The sequence below is a fragment of the Vicugna pacos genome, chromosome 16 (assembly GCF_048564905.1).
Source record: "Vicugna pacos chromosome 16, VicPac4, whole genome shotgun sequence".
Lineage (NCBI taxonomy): Eukaryota > Metazoa > Chordata > Mammalia > Artiodactyla > Camelidae > Vicugna > Vicugna pacos.
The window spans coordinates 8,086,646-8,108,117 of record NC_133002.1 but is presented as its reverse complement, the minus strand read 5'-3'; the positions used below and the strand labels follow the sequence as shown (position 1 = coordinate 8,108,117).

Sequence of the window (21,472 nt, the reverse complement as noted above, 5' to 3'; positions counted from 1 at the left end):
AGAGGATTTGCAAACAGTCACCGTGAGAACAGGAGGGACAGCAGATTGGGGAAACCCCAGGGATGCAGTCTGGAGAGGTCAGCTGGGACCGGAGACCTTGAACATGCAGCGTGCTAATCTGTGTGGTCATTTAACCTACAGTCCTGCTCAGCCACCTTCACATGGGCTCAGCTGGGCGGACAGTGGCTTTAGCCAGGGTGGGGGTTTTGCCAGGTGGCTTAGACTAAGGAACGAGGTGAAAGAGGGAGGATTGGCAAGAGAGCAATGAAAGTGGGCAAGGTCTGCGGAGAAGGAGGTAGGGAGGCAGGGAGGTAGGGAAAGGGGACAAGTAGGCAGGAAGAAAGACCAGGGGTTATGCCCTGAAGGCCCAATGGGATCAAAGAACTGGTAGACTGGGAGGACTTGAGTGCAGGTGGTGGAATCGGGGGAGGAAACTGGGCTCAGGAAGGAGCTGTCTGCTGTCTGCGTGGTTATCTCAGAGATGGTGGTGGAACATGAATTCCGCAGTGTGGCCGCTGGAATGAGGAGGAGGTCACTGGGTGGGAGGCGGCAAGGGACGCTCTGGATGTAGGCCACATATGCAGCTTAAATTTTCTCTTCTTTTTCAAAATTTTTTTTTTATTTTTATTTGTTTGGGGCTTTTGGGGGGAGGGGGTAATTACGTTCATTTACTCATTCATTTAGTATTATTGTTTTTTTAATGGAAATACTGGGGATTGAACCCAGGACCTTGTGAATGCCAAGCATGTGCTCTACTACTGAGCTATACCCTCCCCCACTCAATTATCTGGTATTGCGTTTAATTAAGGAAAAAGAAACTAGTGAAATTAATTTTAATATTCAGCCCAGTATTCCCCAAATATTATCATGCCAACATGGAATCATATAAAAAATTATCCACAGAGAGTTTTCCATTCTCTTTTTCATGCAAAGTCCTCTCTGCCTTCCATCTTTGTGTCTTTTTCTCTACTTTCTGAGGGATTTTTGTCAACTTTATCTTATATTTTTCTTTTGATTTTAAAATTTTCTGCTCTTGTTTTTAACTTTCAAGAGCTCTCATGGTGGCCCTATTATAGTATCTTGTTTCTGTTTCACAGATGCTCTTTTGTCTCTTATCTCTCTCCGAGGATGTTCTGTGTGGTTTTGTTGGTTTTTCTTTTTGGGGTGGGCCATCTCCTTTCTGCACGACCTCTGTCCCCTCTCATTCCCTTCTGGTGGCTTTTTTCTGTTTGTTTTGACTCCCACCTTCTGTGCTAGGAAAGACAAAGGCCAGTGTTCTGTGATCCTTGGTTGCCTGTCCATATTTAAGGGGCGGGGGGGGGGCTAGATAGCTGATTGACTGCTGTGCTGAGCAGGAGTGGGGGCTTCTCAACTGGGAGCCTCACTGCAGGCTTGTCAGGGTGGGCTGCTTCCTGGGGACTCCTGAGGTCATCATCCTCAGGACTTTTAAATGTAGGCTGGTCAGAGGTCACAGAAAACCATCTTTCCAACCTTGTTCTGGAGGGTGTAGGTCCAGCTGCCAGAGTGCTGGTTTCTGGGTGGGAAAGGAAGGCTGGGGTGGGGGTGGAGGTCTTAACATCCAGTGTGTACATGTCACTCAATACCCCTGCTCTTAGAGCTCCTTCAGTTGGGCCTGGGGTCCCCAGTCCAAAGACCTTCTGTTTCTGTCCTGCCTCCCCAGACGAGAAGCCTTCAGTCTTACGCTGCAGTGATGGAGGGAACTTGCTTAACTCTGCAGAGTAGAGGAGGGGAGATGGGTTGAGCTGCTTCCTAAACTTTTGTGGTTTTTTTCACTTGTTTTTTAAAAATTAAAACAAAAAAATTTTTAAGTTTCTTTTTTTTCTTTTTCTTCCTAGACTTTCAACTGTTCCTCCTGTTTCAGTCCCCCTGTCACCCATTTCCTGAGATACTTGCAGACACCAGCCCCTGGGTCTTTTGAGAACCTTTGGGACTCCTCTTCTGCTCCTTATCCACCTACTTTCCGCGTTTACTTTTCTTCTACTTGTTGTCTCCTTGTATTCGTGGGCTTATGCCTTAAACAAACGAACCCTCCTCCCTTTACTGTCATTTTAGTGGCTTGGGGAGGGGAGCAAGAATCCACGTACCCAGTCCGCCTTCTTTACCTGGAGGTTCTGCTTCGTTTCCTGCCGGTACCGCTTTGTCCCTTGCTGGTTCTGGTTTGTGCCCTGAGCAGTCCCTCTGCTGCTTGGCTTCTCTCCCTCCCCAAGGTCCCTGCTGATTCTCTTTGTGGAGATTGACTACTGGGAGCGGCTGCTGTTTGAGACACCCCATTACGTGGTGACCGTCGCTGAGCGTGCCGAGGACCTGCGCATTCTTCGCGAAAACCTGCTGCTTGTGGCTCGGGACTACAACAGGTGGGGCCCCAGTCCTGGCTGCAGCCCTCCTGAGTGCTACTTTATGTCCCTTCTTTGTCTTATCTGCCTCAGGATGTTGTGCATTGCCTACAGTATGCATCCTTCACGGTTTGTCCATCTCAAGCAAACAAAAATTCTTTCCTGTGCTTTCTCATTTGGCCCTACAGTTACTCCTGTCCTTTACAGTGTTGCCTTCTAGCTTTAGAATAGAGAGCAAAAACAACAGGTTCCTCTACACCCTGCGGGGCACCTGGACCATGTGTATTGTCCCCCAGATCACTTCTCTAGGATGGAAGCTAGGTGGCATTAGGATTACTGGCACAGAACAATGTAAGATTCACTGAACCGAGCAAGGCCACACTGGCACTGCTCTTAACACCCTTAGAACTCGTCTCTGGGGTGAGGCTTTTCTCTGGGTTGGGCACCTTTCTCATCCCAGTTCAAGTCCAAGGGAGTGGGACCAGCAGTCTTGTTTGGGTGTCTAGAACTGTGGTGTCCAATATGGTAGCCACTAGGTGATGTGTCTATTTCAGTTTAAGTTCATTATTTGAAATTAAGTAAAATTAAAAAATTCAGTTACTCATTTCCACAGGCTGCATTTCAAGTACCCCACAGCCACTCGTGGCTAAGTGTCTACAAATACTGGGCAGCACAAATGGTAGAACTTTTCCATCATGGCAGAAAGTCTTATTGGAAACCACTAGCCTAAAGTCATGAACTTTCAGATTTCTCCAGCAAGTCTCCTCGTGTGGAGGAGAGGTCATCAGAGCTTGTCCCCATCTGCTGCTAGTCTTCTCTTACACACAGGATTATTGCCATGCTGTCCCCAGATGAGCAGGCTCTATTCAAAGAACGTATCCGGTTCCTGGATAAGAAGATCCACCCTGGACTCAAGAAACTGCACTGGGCCTTGAAGGGGGCCAGTGCCTTCTTCATCACGGAATGCCGCATACACGCCAGCAAGGTGGGCCATGGTCATTAGACCCTAAAGGTCTGCAAGGCTGACCAAAAGGCTGGTGCATGGCCAATTAATATCTGAGTTTTGGGTAGTGATGGAGAGACCAGGGAGTAGTATGAAAAAAATAAAGTGTGCTTAGGGAAGAACTTTTTGTTTTAATGTCAGCAACTCTAGCTAGAGTACAGTTGGAAGGATAGAATTAGGTCCAGAGGATCTGTTCCCAAGCTGAAGCCCTCTCATGGGTGGGGGTCTGACTCCAGGTACAGGCGATTGTGAATGAGTTCAAGGCGTCCACTCTGACCATCGGCTGGCGAGCCCAAGAGATATCAGAGACACTGCTGGTGCGCATTAGTGGCAAACAGGTGTACAGGGACTTGGAATTTGAGGAGGACCAGAGAGAGCATCGGGCAGCTGTGCAGCAGAAATTGACAAGCCTGCACCAGGATGTGGTGGCCATCATGACCAACTCCTATGAAGTCTTCAAGAATGATGGCCCTGAGGTAGGGCAACTGTGGCCAGGGCTTTGTGGTTGGGCAAGTCCCCAGGCCCCCAATCCCATCAGACCCTTCTCTTCATCTTTCCCCTTTTCCCTCAGTGTGTGCTTCTCAAACATCCCTCTCTAGTCTTGGATTCACCCAACCTTCAGTCTTTCAAATCTCCTTCCTTCAGGACTCAGTGTCCTGCCTTTCTATTGAACCAGCTTGTTCCCCTCCCTGTTGGCTGGTTCTCATTTCCCAGGACCTGGCCTGTCTTCCCTGAGGGGTTCTCTTTCCCCGCCACTTCTCCCACCAGATTCAGCAGCAGTGGATGCTGTACACAATTCGGCTGGACCGCATGATGGAAGATGCCCTGCGCCTGAATGTGAAGTGGTCACTGTTGGAACTGTCGAAGGCCATCAATGGGGATGGAAAGACCAGCCCCAACCCACTCTTCCGAGTCCTTGTCATTTTGAAGTATGACATGCAGGGAGGTGTGGCGCAGGTAGGGGCCACTTTGCCCCCAACACCCCAAAACCATCACACTTTATCCGCCAGTTTCTGTCAATCCTTAAACTTGGCCCTAGGCCTTGACTTTCTCCCATGGCCTCCAGGCCTGGTTCTGAGGTGTCCAGCCTTCCCAATCCTGAACTTGTCTCCTCCATAGCCTATGCTAAGCCCTCTCCACTGTGCTCCCACAGGTGGAATTCTCACCCACTCTGCAGACCTTGGCCAGTGTGGTCAATGACATTGGCAGCCACCTCATCTCTACCATCTCTGTCTTCCGTCACCTCCCTGAAATTCTCATCAAGCGCAAGTTTCATCGTGACCCCATCCACACAATCGTAGGTAAGTGGGCAGTGGGAGGGCACCAGGTGCAGCGGGATCAGAGGCTTAGGGCCGGGCAGAGCTAGGAGACACCAGGGCTGTTTCCAGACATATTGGGCCAGTCGTCTCCCGTGACTGGAGAGAACCCAGGTCAAGGGGCTGGATTGGGGAAGGGAGAAAGGACACAGATGGGGGTCAAAATTAGGTGACTGATGCTCAAGGGGTTTGGGTTTTGGGGATGGGAGATCAGGAGGGACAAGTTTGGGACTGGGGCTGGGGATGTGAGAGGCCTAGATACCTACAGGTGAGACATCCAAATCCTACAGGATTTCCACCTCCTCCTTTATTTTCTGATGCTCATATTTGAGCCCTGTTTCTTTGGGGAGGTGATGTTGGTGGGGAGGGTCTGGGGCAGTGGCCAGGGGCCAGGCTGGAGTGCGGGTTGGAGTGGCAGTTAGTGAGAAGCATTTTTCTGGGTCTTGAAGAGCGAGATGAGGACATCAGGAAGATCCAGGCCCAGATCAGCAGCGGCATGAGCAACAACGCGGGCCTGCTGCAGAGCTACCTCAAGACCTGGGACATGTACCGGGAGATCTGGGAGATCAACAAGGATTCTTTCATTCGTCGCTACCAGCGTCTCAACCCCCCTGTGTCTTCTTTTGATGCCGACATTGCCCGGTAAGGGGTGAGGGTCTGTCTGGAAGAGGCACAGAATCTCAGGAGGAGGTCCAGCCTGGAGACTCGGGGGGTAGGCAGGTGGGGGAGTTGGGGGTCGAGGGAGGTATAGAGAACATGTCCTCAACTAGAGAAAAAGCATGGGACCTAGGGCATTGGACCTTTGTTTCTCAAGGGGTAGGACTCAGATAAGAGCTGGGCAGTGTTTAAGGAGAAGGCCGTTTTGTTGGGGATACCACAGGTCCTGCTAGGAGAGGAGAGACGTACGGCTCTGAAAGGCAAGAGAAGTGAACACTTTGATTTTAAGAACACAGATGGGGGTTAAACTGAAGAAGATTCTTAAATTCTGATCTGAACTCCCATCTCTGTCCTCTAGATGTTCATTCATTCATTCAAAAAATACCATAGTCTTACAGGCTGTGAGGAATTAAAAAAAAGAAATGAACAAGTGTTTGCTCCCGAGGGCTCAGTGCAGTAGGGCAGGTAGCAGTGTTGCTGGAAAGGCCGCAGTGGTGGTGTCTTGAGAACGGCTGAAATCCCAGCTCCACCGCTTACTCGCCGTGTAGCCTCAGGTTGGTCACTTACACTCCCCGGGCCTCAGTGTCCTGTGAAATAGATGTTATAGCACCGACCTTATAAGGCTGTGAGATTATTAAGTATATGTGGAAGTGCTTTGTAAACTCTAAAGCGCTGTGCTAACGTGCTCACTGTTACATGAGCTTCCATGTGATAAGTGCTATGATTAAGGCACACGAGGTGCCAGGGCAGTTGGAAGGAAGGAGAGAGAATTTCCGGTTCAGGGAGGGAAGGGAGGGCACGGAGTGACTTTGGGGCTGGGCTTTTCGGGATGAGTAGGATGGTGGCAGGCAGACACGGGCAGTGGGAGGGCACTGCAGGCAGGGACAAGAGCCCAGGGAAAGGCGTGAAGAAGGGACCTCATGAGCAGGTTCATGAAACAGCGAGTCTCTAGAAAGGAAGTCAGCGGAGGGATTAAGTACAGCCGCAGACTTAACCCTCTCAACAACTGCGTGGGGTGGGTTCTGTTACCATCACCGTGTTATGCATGAGGAGACTGAGGCTCAGAACAGTTAAATTGCCTGCCTGAGGTCACAGAGCCAGTGGGCAGCACAGTGTGAACTCATCTCTGATCTCTGTGCCTCTAAAGCCTTGAACGCAGACCGAGGAGTCTGACTGCTCCATTGTAGGCAGCGATCTGGGAATGACCTGATCACAGCTGTGAGCCCCGGGGCAGGCTGAGGTGGGAGATACCCGGGAGCAGAAGAATGCTTTAGGGCTGCTGCCCAGGTGTGGGTGGGAGGAAATACCGCCCAGTCAGGGCAGGGGGCACGTCTGCAAAGAGAAAGATGTCCCAGCGCGGATGTGGGCCCTTCCAGCTACACGGAGGTTGCAAATAACGTGCAGAAGGAGGAGACGGTCCTGAACATCCAGTTCGTGCTACTGGACTGCTCGCACCTCAAGTTCTCGCTGGTGCAGCACTGCAACGAGTGGCAGAACAAGTTCACGACCCTGCTCAAGGAGATGGCGGCCAGGCGCCTCCTGGAGCTGCACAACTACCTGCAGGAGAACGCGGAGAAGTACGGGGCGGGCTCGGTCGAAGGCGTGGGGAGGGAAGGCCCGGGCCTTCCCGCTCACCCACTGGCTCCCTCTTCGCCCGCCTGTAGAATCAGCCGCCCTCCCCAGACACTGGAGGAACTAGGGGTCAGTTTGCAACTCATGGATACCCTGCAGCACGACCTGCCCAACCTGGAGGCCCAGATCCCTCCCATACACGAGCAATTCGCCATTCTCGAGAAGTACGAAGTGCCAGTTCAGGACAGTGTGAGTTCCAGCGGTGCTTGGCCCCCCAGAGCCGGGCCCAAAGCAGCAGCAGGTTGTGGGGGAAACTGACAACCCCGATCGTAGCCCCCTGTGCTCTCAGGAGGGAGAGCAGAGAAGTAAGCTGGGGAGAAGGCACAAGATCCCAAAGCCTCTGAGAGCCAAAGCGAACTCTGATAATCTTTCGGGTCCGCTTACGGGTTTCTTTTAAGCCCAGCAACTGCTTGATTTCTTTGGGTCTCATTGCATGTAGAACTTGGCTACAGATTCTGGTCTGAAGGATCAGAAAGAGTTCTTAGAAGCATGGATGGGACGGGCAGACTCCTGCTCGTGGCTGACCCTCCCCTGGGATGTCCCCAGGTGCTGGAGATGCTGGACAGTCTCAATGGGGAGTGGGTCACTTTCCAGCAAGTTCTGTTGGACAGTGAACAAATGCTGAAGAGACACAAGGAGAAATTCAAGACAGGCCTTATTCACTCAGCCGACGACTTCAAGAAGAAAGCCCATAATCTTCTGGAAGAATTTGAACTCAAAGGTACCCCTTTCTCAACCTCTCCTCCTCCTTTCCCTTTGTCTCGACCCAGACTTTCAAAGCCTAGGTCCTCGGGGAGATGCGGACAAGGGTGAACAGAGGAGACTGGTGCTGAGGAGGGGACAGAGCCTGTCAGCGACATCTGTCGTCGCTGATTCTTGGCTGGAAGGCAGCAGCCCGCGCTCACAACGTTTCCAGTGTTCTTAGACCCAGCTTCCCACTTCCCACTCGTTTCTGATTCTCAAGCCATATTTAGTAGTTTTTGCCAAGATTAACCATCATTCTTCCGATGCATTCCCTCCTGTTTCCCTCTGTTGTGTGAGAAGAGAAGTAAGATTTATCTACAAAGAGGTTGGCTAGCCATGATGGCCCTTCAGGGGACCTTGGCTTTGGGTGGGAACCTGAGCTTCATCTTGGTCTTCCCACAGGCCCTTTCACCAGTAATGTGGGCCACCAGGCTGCATTAGAGCAGATCGCCCACGTGCAGGCCACGCTGAACGCCATGCGGGAGGAAGAAAACAACCTCCGGGCGAACTTGGGCATCTTCAAGATCGAGCAGCCAGTCTCCAAGGACCTGCAGAACCTGGAGAAGGTGGTGTGCTGAGCACGGGCCTCGTGGTGACCAAGAGAGGGGATGGGGGCAGGAGACTGGGTCCCAAGGGCCTGAAAAAACAGCCGGGACCAGGAGGATGGGTATGCAAGGAGCTTTTTTAAAAAGTGGAGGTAAAACTCAGATAATGAAAGAGCCATTTTAAAGTGAACAGATCAGTGGCATTTAGTACATTCACAATACTGTGTAACCATCACCTCTAATTCTAAAACATTTTCATCACCTCCTAAAGAAATCCTATACCCATTAGTAGTCACTCCTCATTCCCTCTCCCCTCAGCCCTTGTCAATGACTAATCTATTTTCTATGTACAGTTGACCCTTGGACAGCACTGGATTTGAACTGCACAGGTCTAGTTATTCGCAGATTTATTTCAATGTTGTATTTCAATATAACAACATTACACAATCCATGGTTGGTTGAATCCGTGGGTGGGGAACCATGGATAAGGAGGAACTGCAGATACATAGGGCCAACTATAAGTTATACACAGATTTTTCAAGTGCATGGAAGGTTGGTGTTCCTAACCCTGGTGATTTTTAACGGTCAACTGTACATGGATTTTCCTATTCTAGACATTCCATATAAACGGAAGCAATGCAATATGTGTCAGTCTTCTTTCACTGCTCATAATACATTCAGGGATCACCCGTATTGTAGCACATGCCAGTACTGCATTCCTTTTTCTGGGTGAATAATATTCCATCTGTATGGATTTACCACATTTTGTTTATCTATTAACCAGTCAATGGACATTTGGCTTGTTTCCACTTTTTAGCTATTGTAAGTAGTGCTGCTATGAATGTGTGTATAAGTCCCTGTTCCCAATTCTCGTGGGTATGTTCGTAGGAGTGGAATCACTGGATCGTATGGTAACTCTATGTTTAACTTGTTGAGGAACCTCCAAGCTATTTTCCACAGCAGCTGCACCATTTTACACTCCCACTAGCAACGTACCAGGGTTTCTATTTCTCCACATCCTTGCCAACGCTTATTGCCTCCCCCCCTTTATTTTTGGTTCTAGCCAACATAGTGGGTGTGAAGTATCTCCTTGTGGTTTTGATTTGCATCCCTACTGACTAGCAGTGTTGAGGATCTCTTCATGCACTTGTTACTTGAGGAACTCTTAACGCAAGAGAATAGAGAAAAAAATAAAGTGAACTGAGGAGGTGGCTCTGTTACTGGGAGGGAAAAGCTTCTCAGAATGAGGGGAGCAAAGGCCCAGAGTGCTCGTCAGAGAGGAGGAGGGTCCCTTCACTTAACGCACCTTTCTGCTCTCGGCCACAAAGGAGCTGGATGCGCTGCAGCAAGTCTGGGAGATCACACGAGACTGGGAGGAAAACTGGAACCAGTGGAAGACCGGCTGGTTCCTGACCCTGCAGACGGAGGCCATGGAGACCATGGCCCACGGGCTGTTTCGCCGCCTCACCCGACTGGCCAAGGAGTATAAGGTGCATGAGGAAAGGGCGGGAGCCGCAGGTAAGGCGAGAGGGAAAGAGCATCAGGTCTTCTGATGCCTCCCACTTTTGCCCAGGACCGAAACTGGGAAATTATTGAAAACATTCGCTCAAAAATAGAGCAGTTCAAGCGGACCATGCCTCTCATCTCGGACCTGCGAAACCCTGCCCTTCGAGAGAGGTGAGGCTGCCCCTGGGCTCCTGGGGGCCACCCCCAGGCCTGTCTCTCAGTCGTCCTGTCCGTGGCATCCCTGGCGCTGTCTGCCCCTGTGTCCACCAATACACACCTGGAATGAAGACTTCCTCGGAGCCCGCACCATCCTCTGTGTCTCACATCATCCTGGGTTCTCCGGCCTTCTTGGCTCCTTCCCTCCCGTCTCCCCTCGCTTTATGTTGTCATGGCTAAGCTTTGAGTCTTCTTCTGTCCTACAAAAGTTGGCATTTTGTAGCCCTAAGTGTCACTTATGTCCTTTAGTGTTTTTGCTTTTGTGCCTTGTTGAAGAAATCCTCCTAGACCCCGGAGTTAGAAATGCACTTTCTCCATCCTTTCTTCTCATACTTTATAATTTTGCTCTTCAAGTGTAGCCCTTTTACTGCATCTGGAATCCTTTACATGATGGAAGAAGCCTTTGAAACCATTGGGGCTAGAAGAAATTATTGTATAAATGGTGTTTTAATAGTTATCTATTGATTTTGGAGTAAATAATTTTACTTCGTTTGCATTGCCTCAGTATAAATGTTTTTGGCAATGTTTTCACCAGTAAGTATTTTGTCATTAAGTATAACCTAACCTTTTTATTTGCTTAAGTTGTTTAACCTCTCTAAGCCTCAGTTTCTTCATCTGTGAATGGAATAACAGTAATTCCTCATTTATACAGGGGTCATGAAAATGAAATGTTGCATGTAAAGCACTTGGCCCTGTGCATCATCTATAGTAAACCTGCGATACTCTATCTTAATTCCCTCCAGAGAATCAGCATCTCAGTCTCTGTATTCTCCACAGTGCCCAGGATTGTATCTTAACGCCTACTTAGTAAATATCTGTTGGATGGTGAATTAATAAATTCGTGGAGGGGAAGGGTATAGCTCAAAGTGGTAGAGTGCATGCTTAGCATGCATGAGGTCCTGGGTTCAATCCCCAGTACCTCCTCTAAAAAAATGTAAATAAACAAATAAACCTAATTACGCCCTAATTAATTAATTAATTAATTAATTAAATCATAATATCCAAATGGAAGGAAGCCTGGGGAGTGTTGTTAATACTTTCCAGTGGGCCTGGGGGTTCCAGTCTTCTGATCGGACCTTTTGTCCCCGGCTACAGGCACTGGGATCAGGTCAGGAATGAGGTCCAACGGGAGTTTGATCAGGAATCTGAAAGCTTCACCTTGGAGCAGATTGTGCAGCTTGGGATGGATCAGCATGTAGAGAAAATTGGAGAGATCTCTGCCTCAGCAACCAAAGAGCTGGCTATAGAGTTGGTAGGACAGAGTCCTCTCCCATACTCCCCCATTTCCTAAGCTTCCTGGACTGAAGGCTTCCAGCTTTTCATCATTTAATGCCCCTCCCCCCCAGCTCCTGTTACCCTTACAGACTAAATATCTGATTGCTCTGCCCCCAATTTCTTCCCACAGGGATTACAAAACATTGCCAAGACCTGGGATGTGATTCAGCTAGACATAGTACCCTACAAGGATAAGGGCAATCACCGACTCAGGTAGAGAGGGCCTTGGGGCTCCACATGACCAGGGCTGCAGAGTGGGGACTGAGGCTTGACAGGTGCGGCTGGACTATGATTTTGACACCTTTTACCCCAGAGGTACAGAAGAAGTGTTCCAGGCACTGGAAGATAACCAGGTGGTTCTGTCTACCATGAAGGCATCTCGTTTTGTTAAGGCCTTTGAGAAGGATGTGGATCACTGGGAACGCTGCCTCTCCCTCATTTTGGAAGTTATTGAGATGGTGCTCACAGTGCAGCGTCAGTGGATGTACCTCGAGGTCAGGATTCACTGCCCAAGCTCTCCCTACATCCTGTTTTTACTCTTTTGTTTGCATAGGATCTAGATCGTTTTCCTGTCATCAGCCTCATTCCTCCACCTCTAAAACCATTCTTCTTCTAGGACCTTAGCATCTGAACTCTCAGTTATTACCTCTCAGCTTTGACTTCCTGCTTGAAAAGCCTTTGTTCTTCTTCCATTTGTCTTCCTGGACCCATGCACCTGGACTCCCAACCCCAAGTTTCTTTCTGGAACTTGGGCATCTTACCCTTCAGTTCTAATGCTCCTTATCTTCTCCTCAGTTCCTGGTCTGGGAGCAGGGATCAGGGTGTGAGAGTATGTGAGTAATAACCCCTTAACCCAATTGTTGGCCCTTCAGAATATCTTTCTAGGAGAGGACATCCACAAGCAGCTGCCCAATGAATCAAGCTTATTTGACCAAGTCAATGGCAACTGGAAAGCCATCATGGACCGGATGAACAAGGACCCCAATGCTCTCCGGAGCACCCACTATCCAGGTTTGAGCTCCATGGCCTCTTGCCTTGACATAACCTCAGTTGCTGTTACATGTGTATGAAGTCGTGGCCACGTGCTTCATTTACTGATAGACTGACTATAGTACCTGGCTGTCATACCATCACCATCTCCTCTTCTAAGCATTAAATAGCAGTGCAGTAAATTAAATTCAGCAGATATTTGAGTGGAGTACGATAGAATGGTTAAGAGAATGGGATATGGAGTCAGACAGACTTGAGTTCAAAATCTGACTCATGCCTTCCTGACTGTGTGCTCTCGGGCGGCTTGCTTCCCCCATTCTGCAGTTTCCTCCCCTCTAGGACGTGTGTGTGGTTATGGTAGCTCTTTCTCAGGGTTTCTGTAAGGATAATAAAGGAGGATGTAGCACTCAGGTCAGTGTCTGACATGAAGTCAGTGCTCAGTTACTAGCACTGTGACTCAGGAGACCATGATGGGGGAGTCCCTCTTCTTCTCTAACTGGTTCATTCAATGCAATCGTGCAGATAAATGAGATAACGAAAATAAAGCACTTATCACATTAAACAACACAGAGAACACCCTTGGTTACTAGGAGCTATTGTTATTACTTCGACTTTAATTGCTGTATCAGATTAACTAGTCTTTATTGTAGATGCTGGTCAGCTTGGGTATGGGGTGAGAGACAGCATCGTGAGGCCTGGTTAATGGTGGCAGATCGCAGTAAAGAATCAGGAAGTCAAAAAAAAAAAAAAGAGAGAATCAGGAAGTCAGGTTTGGCAATGGGCACCTGGAGTGGGTATCATGACAAGAGTTCTGGCAGTGGGTACGAGGACTGGCCCAGGGCCAATCTAACAGTTCTTCATTTTCCCAAGAACCTTGAGTATACACATCAGAAAATCATGATTTATCAATTATTCTGATAAAATATAACTATTAGGATATGGAAAAATGAGTGACAACCTGCATTTTTTAGAAATAACAGTTGAGGTAATTGACATAATTCCATTTTAGAACAACCTACAAGCAGAGTCATAAAAACAACTAGCTCTTTGTTCAGCACACTGAGCAAGTCTGTGTCATCCACTGCTACCGGGGCTCCCTGTGGTCTCCAGGGGCCACTCAGGTGGTCCTTCAAAGATTCTAACAGCCTGCAGACTCCATGCTTGAAGGCCTGAGGGTCACTTCAGACTTTAGGGCATCCATACTTTGGTCAGAAAGCTAGAAACTGGGGAGACAAAGGAGATAAACCAATCAAAATCTAATGCTGGAAAGAAACGTTATCGAGAACCTACAAATGTGAGCACATTTTATATCTTGAGTTGTTCTTTGAGGTGGATCTTATTACTATTTTACAAAGCGGTAAAAGCTCCCTGAGGTTAACTGACAGGCTAATAGGCGAAGAGCTGCAATTTGAACGGCCATCATCTGCCTCCCAGTCCAGTGCTCTTTTCACTGTGTCGTGAGGGACACCACAACCCCAGTGGTTGCAGACCTCCCTCATTGTGTGCCTCTGATGTGTATTTAAATCTAACGATTTCACTTGTTGAACTGTTAGGTGCAGAACAATCTCTAATTTTCAGGGATGAACAGTGGAGCCCCAGTTCTTTGGTGGAAAGGAACTATTGTTTCAAAGACTGATGGGAGATGTAGCTATACTAATGGAATCATATATGATGTATGTAATTAATACGTAACACATAATATGTACAATAGTATATAGTACTATTATACTTAATAATGAATTAATGAGGAGAATGGGAAAACATCATAGAGTGACTGGGGACACTTCTCTGCTTCCAAAAACCATATGGCAGCCTGTACCCTGGCATTTAAGAGCAGACAAAGTGGCTATAGTTGGAGGCTCCAGATCTACTCACGGCAATGGTAAAGGGGCCTCCAAATGTCACTCACTGTTCGTCTTCCCAGGCCTCCTGGACACACTGATAGAAATGAACACAATCCTGGAAGACATCCAGAAATCTCTGGATATGTATTTAGAGACCAAGCGCCATATTTTCCCCCGCTTCTACTTCTTGTCCAACGATGACCTCCTGGAGATTCTGGGCCAGTCCCGCAACCCAGAGGCTGTGCAGCCTCACCTCAAAAAATGCTTCGACAACATCAAATTGCTGAGAATGCAGAAGGTCTATTAGGGTTGCGGGGATGGGAGGGAGGGCCCTGGAGGGGTGGTGACGTCAAGGTATTCAAGGCCTTGGGGCGGGGCGGGTGGGGGTACCATGCCCCCCAACAGGAGGGGGATGGTAATGATTCTGGATTATCTGGGACAGAACTTTTAGAATTGATAATGTAGAGGGGAGGGGGAGGAGCAGAAATCACCCTCAAAGGCCTCAAGCACCTTCAATGCGGCTACGGGGGAGTGGGCAGGCCAGGTCATCAACAGCTTCCTGTGTCTGCAGGTCGGGGGACCCAGCAGCAAATGGGAAGCGGTGGGAATGTTCTCAGGTGACGGCGAGTATGTCGATTTCCTCCACGTGGTGCTTCTAGAAGGGCCTGTGGAGGTGAGTTGTGGCGAGGGTCTAAGAAGCAAGCTGATTCTTCTAAGTTTGCCTGGCTCTGTGAGGAGAGAACATCTCTGAAGGGCCATGAATCACTTTTTGCCCTTCCACCTGTCATTCCTAAACTCTAGCCTCTACTCTGAACCTGGAAGTCAGGCAATCTGTCCCCCCAGTCTCCATTTCCCCCAGGGACACAAGCCAGCAGCTGCCCAGCTCCTGCCTCTCTCCGGGGCCCGAAGCCCTGGAGTCCTGTGTCCTAAGCACCTTCCCCCCGGGGACTCCTGCCTGCTGGCCCGAGGCCGAGCCATCCTGTTCTCTCACCTCCCCTCAGTCCTGGCTTAGCGATGTGGAGCGGACCATGAGGGTGACCCTCCGGGACCTTCTCCGGAACTGCCGCCTGGCCCTCAAGAAGTTTCTTAACAAGAGGGACAAGTGGGTGAAGGAGTGGGCTGGCCAGGTGAGCCGGGGTCAGCGGAAGTGCAGGAACAAGATGGGTAGAAAGGGAGTAGCCAACGTAAAGACAGAATCTTGAGTCACACGAAACACAGGTTTCTTGACCCCTGCTCTGGCCTGTGGCCCTGGGACCCTGTGTGCTGGACCCTGAGCTCCTGACCTTAGGCTTGTCCCTGTAACTTCAGAGCAGATTAGACGTATTGAGGGAGGAGGAGCACCTGGTCCAGGAAGAAGCTGGGATCCGGGTGCTGGGCTGGGCGGGTGGCCAGGGACAGGGCTTTGGAATGCAGCCTCCACCCATGCCCCAGATGGTGATCACTGCCAGTCAGATCCAGTGGACGGCTGATGTCACCAAGTGCCTGCTGACAGCTAAGGAACAGGGAGACAAGAAAATCCTCAAAGTCATGAAGAAGAAGCAGGTGGGGAACTCTGCAAGAATTTAGAGTTGGAGGGAGGAAGGAGATAAATTGGAGTCAGAATTAGAGATGAACTAGTGGAAATGGGTCAGAATGAGGGTGCTTTCTGGCAAGCGTCCAGGGAGGAAAGGTTGGAGGGATCAGAAGTGCATTTCCCCGTGCTGACTTTGGGGGTCAGGGGCTGCAGTGGGGGTGGGGTCAGCATCGGTGGGTGGGAGGGGAAGGAGGCTGGGACGGGGCATGATTAGGGTTTGGTAGCATTGCTTGGTCCACCTTCTCCTCTGACACCTCATTCCACAGGTGTCAATACTGAATAAGTACTCAGAAGCTATCAGGGGGAACTTGACCAAGATCACGCGCCTTAAAATTGTGGCTCTGGTGACGATAGAAATTCACGCCCGGGACGTGTTGGAGAAGCTTTATAAGAGTGGCCTCATGGATGTCAATTCCTTCGACTGGCTCAGCCAATTGCGCTTCTACTGGGAGAAGGTGCGGTTGGGCCAGTGTTCCATTCTCATGCCTTAACCCGGATCCTAGTGCTTCACTTCAATTCCTGCTCTCCAGATACAGTGATATCCTAACCCAAACCTTAGTCCCATCACAGCACCCTGGTCCGACTCTTAGCTCTCTCGAATCTGCCGAATCAGGTGTGGCAAATCACTTTTCCAGAGAGTGCCCACTCTGGGTGTCACCTGATTGGGACCCAGGAAGACTTCGGACAGCTGCTGCACTGGACTGGGGTGGACATGTGCTGCGTGACACCCGGTCTCCATCTTGGCCATAAACCCGTTCTCCCTTCTAACTCTAAACTGAGTCCCCAGTCTTCTAACTGCAACCTCCCTGCCACCTCCAGCCTTCCTCTCAGCCATTGCTGCAGCTCCGACTCCTCCTCCAGGCCCACCTCTCTCTTACTCTGCCCTGTTTCTCCAGGATCTCGATGACTGTATGATCCGCCAGACCAACACACAATTCCAGTATGGTTACGAGTATTTGGGTAACTCTGGCCGGCTTGTCATCACTCCCCTGACAGACAGGTTGGCTGCGATGGTGGGGAGGTTAAACGGGGTGCTTGGGGTAGGGCAGCAAATGCCGGGCGAAGGCTTCCAGGAGTCCAGCTTGAGTCCTGCCTCCAATCCCCAGGTGTTACATGACGCTGACCACGGCATTGCACCTGCATCGAGGTGGATCCCCCAAAGGTCCTGCAGGCACGGGAAAGACCGAGACCGTCAAGGACCTGGGCAAGGCCCTTGGCCTGTATGTCATCGTGGTCAACTGCTCTGAAGGCCTGGACTATAAGTCCATGGGCCGGATGTACTCAGGCCTGGCCCAGGTCAGTATTCTGCCAGCCCATCCCCGAGGCCCCTGAAGTATCTTTCAGTTCCAGAAAATCAGCTGAAACCCAGATCTGGTTCAGTGCTTTGTAACTGACAAAACTGCATCACCACAGTTAGTTCTTACAACTAGGGAAGTCCCTGCACCTCCCTGAGCTTCACTTGGTGTATTACAAAACCAGAAGATGATGTAAGGATCAAATAAGAGGATGCACGTAAACCTGTGCACACCATAGGCCCTCAGCACTCACAAGCTCCCTACTCCAGTCTCTTTCCAACTCGCACCTTTTCTGGCAATCCCTGAGATCCTCCTTCCGGTCTGATGGGAAGTTCTAGCCAGAAACTGCAACGGCGCTACACAGCCCCCTCCACTCCCCCAACCGACACACACACATTTTGGAGGCTGCTATTCCTCTGCAGATATTTCAGGGAGGATGTGTTAGTCACAGATTCTAGTTTCTCCCAGTCTGGGGATACTTTTCTTGCTCCCAGCAACTCTGCCTCCCACCCCACAGACAGGCGCCTGGGGCTGCTTTGATGAGTTTAACCGCATCAACATTGAGGTGCTGTCGGTAGTGGCCCAGCAGATCCTGTCCATCCTCTCCGCCCTGGCTGCCGGCCTCACCCACTTTTATTTTGAGGGCTTTGAAATAAACCTGGTGTGGTCCTGTGGGATCTTCATCACCATGAATCCTGGTAAGGGCCTGGGGGTAGAGGGGGTTCCCAGTGGGGAGAACTGAGTGTCCAGGGCAAATAACTGTTCATCCTCCCCTCCCCTCTTCCAGAACAGTGTATTTAGCCAAGTGAAATGTGGCTAAAGACAATAAAGTGTAAGAGAAAGATAAACAGATGACTTTTGGGGAGAAGGGAAGGCAGGCTTACTGTTCTCCCTGAGGGGATTAATACTCGCTTATGTGCGTATACATGGCCCTAGACTTTCAAGGTACTTAGAGCCATCTTCTTTCTTTGGACTGGCTCCCAGAGTTCTGGCCTCTCTGCCATCCCTTTCGCAGAACAAGAGAATCTCACCAGTGTGCAAGGCCTAGGGTCTCTCGTGACCATTGCCTAAGAGCAGCTCTGGAGGAAAGATCAAGAAGAAAACAGGAAAGGGTTTCAATATTGAAAGCCTCAGAGAAACAAGTGTGATTTCTATTAGGAAATACATGGAACTTGGAGAGATGGGCCTTTGACGGCTCTGGGATTTGAGTCTGAAGCCGGGCCAGGCAGAAAGTAGAAAAGAAGAGCAAAGTGGTTGGTAGGGGAAGAGCCAGGGCCGAGGTGAGAAGGGAAGAGACCTTGGAGTTGGAGCTGGGGAGAGAGATAGGGATGGAGCTAGGGATGGGGTAGTTGGTTGGGAAGTGTGTCTTTGGGAAGCAGTATAGATTCTGAACTAATGGCGCTGTTTTCCAGGCTATGCTGGCCGCACAGAGCTTCCTGATAATCTTAAATCCATGTTCCGTCCAATTGCCATGGTGGTGCCTGATTCTACTCTTATTGCAGAAATCATTCTCTTTGGGGAAGGCTTTGGTAACTGCAAGGTATTCTGATAATCTCTGGTCTCCAATTACTTTATTTCCCTTCCATGATTATTCTCTAGACTGAGGAACCCCCTGGAGGCCCCATAATCAGCTTATCCTACAAGGAATGTAGATGACTATCAGTAGGATATGAAGGCAGAAGGATCCAGAGGAGGGAGGTCTCCGCTCTATGATGTCACTAGTCCTTGCTGGCATGATCCCCAAGACCTTCTCGTTAGGGTTGTTCATAGAGCACTGCCCAGCTGCTCCAAGTCCCGGGACCTAGCTTCTTGCATCTGTAACTGTCCCTAGATGAAGCAGAGGGATTCATGGGGAGATGGATTGTTTCCTTCTCTGTTTGTCCTCCAGATTCTGGCCAAGAAGGTGTACACACTGTACTCGCTGGCCGTGCAGCAGCTTTCCAGACAGGACCATTATGACTTTGGCCTACGTGCCCTCACCTCCCTCCTGCGCTACGCTGGCAAGAAGCGTCGCCTGCAGCCGGATCTGTCTGATGAAGAGGTGGATGGAGGACATGGCCCTTGGGTCCTAACCTCCATTGTCCCTGGTCATATGCGCCACCACTGAAGTTTGTCAGATCCTTACTTTCGCTAGATTAGGACCCCTACCATTCTGCCCATCCCTGCATTTGCTAAGCTCCTCATGTCGATTGCTAAAGACTAGCTCAGATGTTTCACTGTTCTTGGCTCCTGCCTCTTGCCCCTTCGGAGAGGAAGGGCCTTGTGTTCCTTTAGCCTGCCTCTCTGTGTCTTCCCATTCAGGTCCTCCTGCTCTCGATGAGAGATATGAACATTGCCAAGCTAACCTCCGCTGACGTGCCACTGTTCAATGCCATCGTACAAGATCTGTTCCCCAGCATTGAGCTGCCTGTCATTGACTATGGCAAGGTATTTGTTCCTTAAGACTCTCCCTGACCTCATCTGTGAATGTGGACCCGGGAACAGGACACCTGGCTTCCAGGCCTCGTTCTGCCATTCACCAGCTGTCACCCATAAGCAGTGTGACTTTGAGCCTGACAGCTGGCCTCTCTTTGGGCTTCCTTATCAATAAACTGATACAGACCTCTTCCAACATTGTACTTTCTCACCCAACTCACCCGCTCAACTGCCTCTCCTCATCAGTTCCAAGACTCCATTGAGATCATTGACGCGCTGGCCTTTCTCCTTTCATTCCTTTCCCTCTCCTGTCCCGACTTCTCTTCTCATTCAGGGAGCTTTGAGGAGAGACCGCTAGGTGTTTGACGTGAGAGAGCAGTGGAATGGAAGGGCCCAGAGGAGGAGAATTAGAAAGTATAGGAATTTTCTTCGCTGGCGGTATGTTAGTTCAGAAAGCCTGAATGATCCTTTCAATTGAAACCACGAAAATGTTGGCAAGGAAACTACTATCATTACTCCCACTTAACATGAGGAAACTGAGGCTCAGAGAAGGAGCTTGCTCAGGTTCACATAGCTGAAAGCTGGGGGCCCAGGCTGGCTGACTTTAGTGCCCAATCTCTTGACTCTGCAACTGGCCAGCTTCCTCAGGACTGAACACTGCCAGGGTGCAAAGGGCCCTGGTGCCAATTTTTTTTCCTTTTTTCTTATTTACCTGGTGCCATTTTTAACAGTTTGAACATTTTCCGCCCAGGCATCAGGGAGCTTTTGAAAGTTCTTCCTTTGCAAGCCTCACCCTTTTGCTTCCACTTCCCGTATTTGCCCTTCTTCAGCTGCGGGAGACCATTGAGCAGGAGATTCGAGAGATGGGCCTGCAGACCACCCCGTTCACCCTCACCAAGGTTATCCAGCTGTATGAAACCAAGAACTCCCGCCACTCCACCATGATCGTGGGCTGCACGGGCAGCGGCAAGACGGCCTCATGGCGAATTCTTCAGTCTTCCTTGTCCTCCCTGTGCCGTGCCGGAGACCCCAACTTCAACATTGTCAGAGTATGGAATTGGGACAGTGAATCCACTGGCGGAGACTCGAGTAGCAGGAAGACAATGGAGGCTGGGGGAGGGAGGCATGGGTGTCAGGGAGGCAGAGCAGACCAGGAGTGGTGCCTGGGAGGAGATGAGCGAGACGGGACAAATACCTGGAAACAAAGGGAGATCTTGGGATTTGTGTCTGCCAGCTGCTCAAAAGCCCCTTCCCATGTCTATTTTAGGAGTTCCCTTTGAACCCTAAGGCATTGTCCCTAGGGGAGCTGTATGGGGAATATGACCTCAACACTAACGAATGGACAGATGGCATCCTGTCCAGTGTCATGCGGACAGCATGTGCAGGTACCCAAAGGATCATGGGGCGGGGAGAGGAGAGGCCTAAAGCATCTAAGGGAGTAGGCAGTCTGGGATAGAAAGCAAAATTTTGGGGTAAAAATGCTTGAGGAATGCTGAGATACAAGGACACAACTGCTTGCATCTCCAGGGAGATGAGTGTGGAGGGAGGGCTTGGTGAGAATGCTCTGGTTTCCTTACCATCCACCTTCTACCAAGACGAGAAACCGGATGAGAAGTGGATCCTTTTCGATGGCCCTGTGGACACGCTGTGGATTGAGAGCATGAACTCCGTCATGGACGACAACAAAGTGCTGACCCTCATCAATGGAGAGCGCATCGCAATGCCTGAGCAGGTGTGGGGCCGGGGTGGGGCTGCTGGGAAGAGCAAGGAAATCCTCAGAGGAGAGGAGGTTCTAGAGGAGGTCCTAGAACGCTGAGGAGGGGGATGCCTGGATTCAGGACAACCTGTGACTAGAGAAGAAATGCCTGTCTACCATGGATAGTGAGAACAAATGTATAGAAAAGAATTGTTCCCAGGATGCACTGTGTGGACTGAAGCAGCCTCATTGCCACTGACATATGAGGGATGCCCTTCACTTGTGCACCTGGCGTTACAATTCACGGGCTGTGAAGCCCACTCTTTTCTACTTGCTCAAACAATGCAAGCAAGAGAGTGATTGTTCATAAGGATGACCTGGAATAAGCTCTAGTTTCTTTTAATGAGCAAA

General features: G+C 50.0%; 1 protein-coding gene across 6 annotated transcripts in view; it reads left to right on the top strand.

Annotated features, from left to right (window-relative positions):
• DNAH2 (dynein axonemal heavy chain 2) overlaps positions 1 to 21,472 on the top strand; it is an 80,988-nt gene that overhangs the window by 26,588 nt on the left and 32,928 nt on the right. For 5 of the 6 annotated variants that reach the window (XM_072940399.1, XM_072940398.1, XM_072940395.1 and 2 more), the window contains exons 15-44: positions 2,229 to 2,375; positions 3,183 to 3,339; positions 3,594 to 3,833; positions 4,126 to 4,314; positions 4,511 to 4,658; positions 5,123 to 5,315; positions 6,707 to 6,907; positions 6,995 to 7,151; positions 7,509 to 7,683; positions 8,109 to 8,272; positions 9,580 to 9,741; positions 9,825 to 9,928; positions 11,069 to 11,225; positions 11,379 to 11,461; positions 11,562 to 11,742; positions 12,121 to 12,259; positions 14,163 to 14,380; positions 14,654 to 14,755; positions 15,084 to 15,209; positions 15,514 to 15,624; positions 15,922 to 16,110; positions 16,552 to 16,655; positions 16,762 to 16,951; positions 17,468 to 17,648; positions 18,363 to 18,490; positions 18,839 to 18,991; positions 19,252 to 19,377; positions 20,196 to 20,414; positions 20,633 to 20,750; positions 20,961 to 21,097. In XM_072940399.1, coding sequence (XP_072796500.1) covers positions 2,229 to 2,375; positions 3,183 to 3,339; positions 3,594 to 3,833; positions 4,126 to 4,314; positions 4,511 to 4,658; positions 5,123 to 5,315; positions 6,707 to 6,907; positions 6,995 to 7,151; positions 7,509 to 7,683; positions 8,109 to 8,272; positions 9,580 to 9,741; positions 9,825 to 9,928; positions 11,069 to 11,225; positions 11,379 to 11,461; positions 11,562 to 11,742; positions 12,121 to 12,259; positions 14,163 to 14,380; positions 14,654 to 14,755; positions 15,084 to 15,209; positions 15,514 to 15,624; positions 15,922 to 16,110; positions 16,552 to 16,655; positions 16,762 to 16,951; positions 17,468 to 17,648; positions 18,363 to 18,490; positions 18,839 to 18,991; positions 19,252 to 19,377; positions 20,196 to 20,414; positions 20,633 to 20,750; positions 20,961 to 21,097 — 4,699 coding nt within the window. Of the gene's footprint in view, positions 1 to 2,228; positions 2,376 to 3,182; positions 3,340 to 3,593; positions 3,834 to 4,125; positions 4,315 to 4,510; positions 4,659 to 5,122; positions 5,316 to 6,706; positions 6,908 to 6,994; positions 7,152 to 7,508; positions 7,684 to 8,108; positions 8,273 to 9,579; positions 9,770 to 9,824; positions 9,929 to 11,068; positions 11,226 to 11,378; positions 11,462 to 11,561; positions 11,743 to 12,120; positions 12,260 to 14,162; positions 14,381 to 14,653; positions 14,756 to 15,083; positions 15,210 to 15,513; positions 15,625 to 15,921; positions 16,111 to 16,551; positions 16,656 to 16,761; positions 16,952 to 17,467; positions 17,649 to 18,362; positions 18,491 to 18,838; positions 18,992 to 19,251; positions 19,378 to 20,195; positions 20,415 to 20,632; positions 20,751 to 20,960; positions 21,098 to 21,472 lie in introns of all 6 variants that reach the window. The other variant, XM_072940396.1, reaches the window with a different exon arrangement.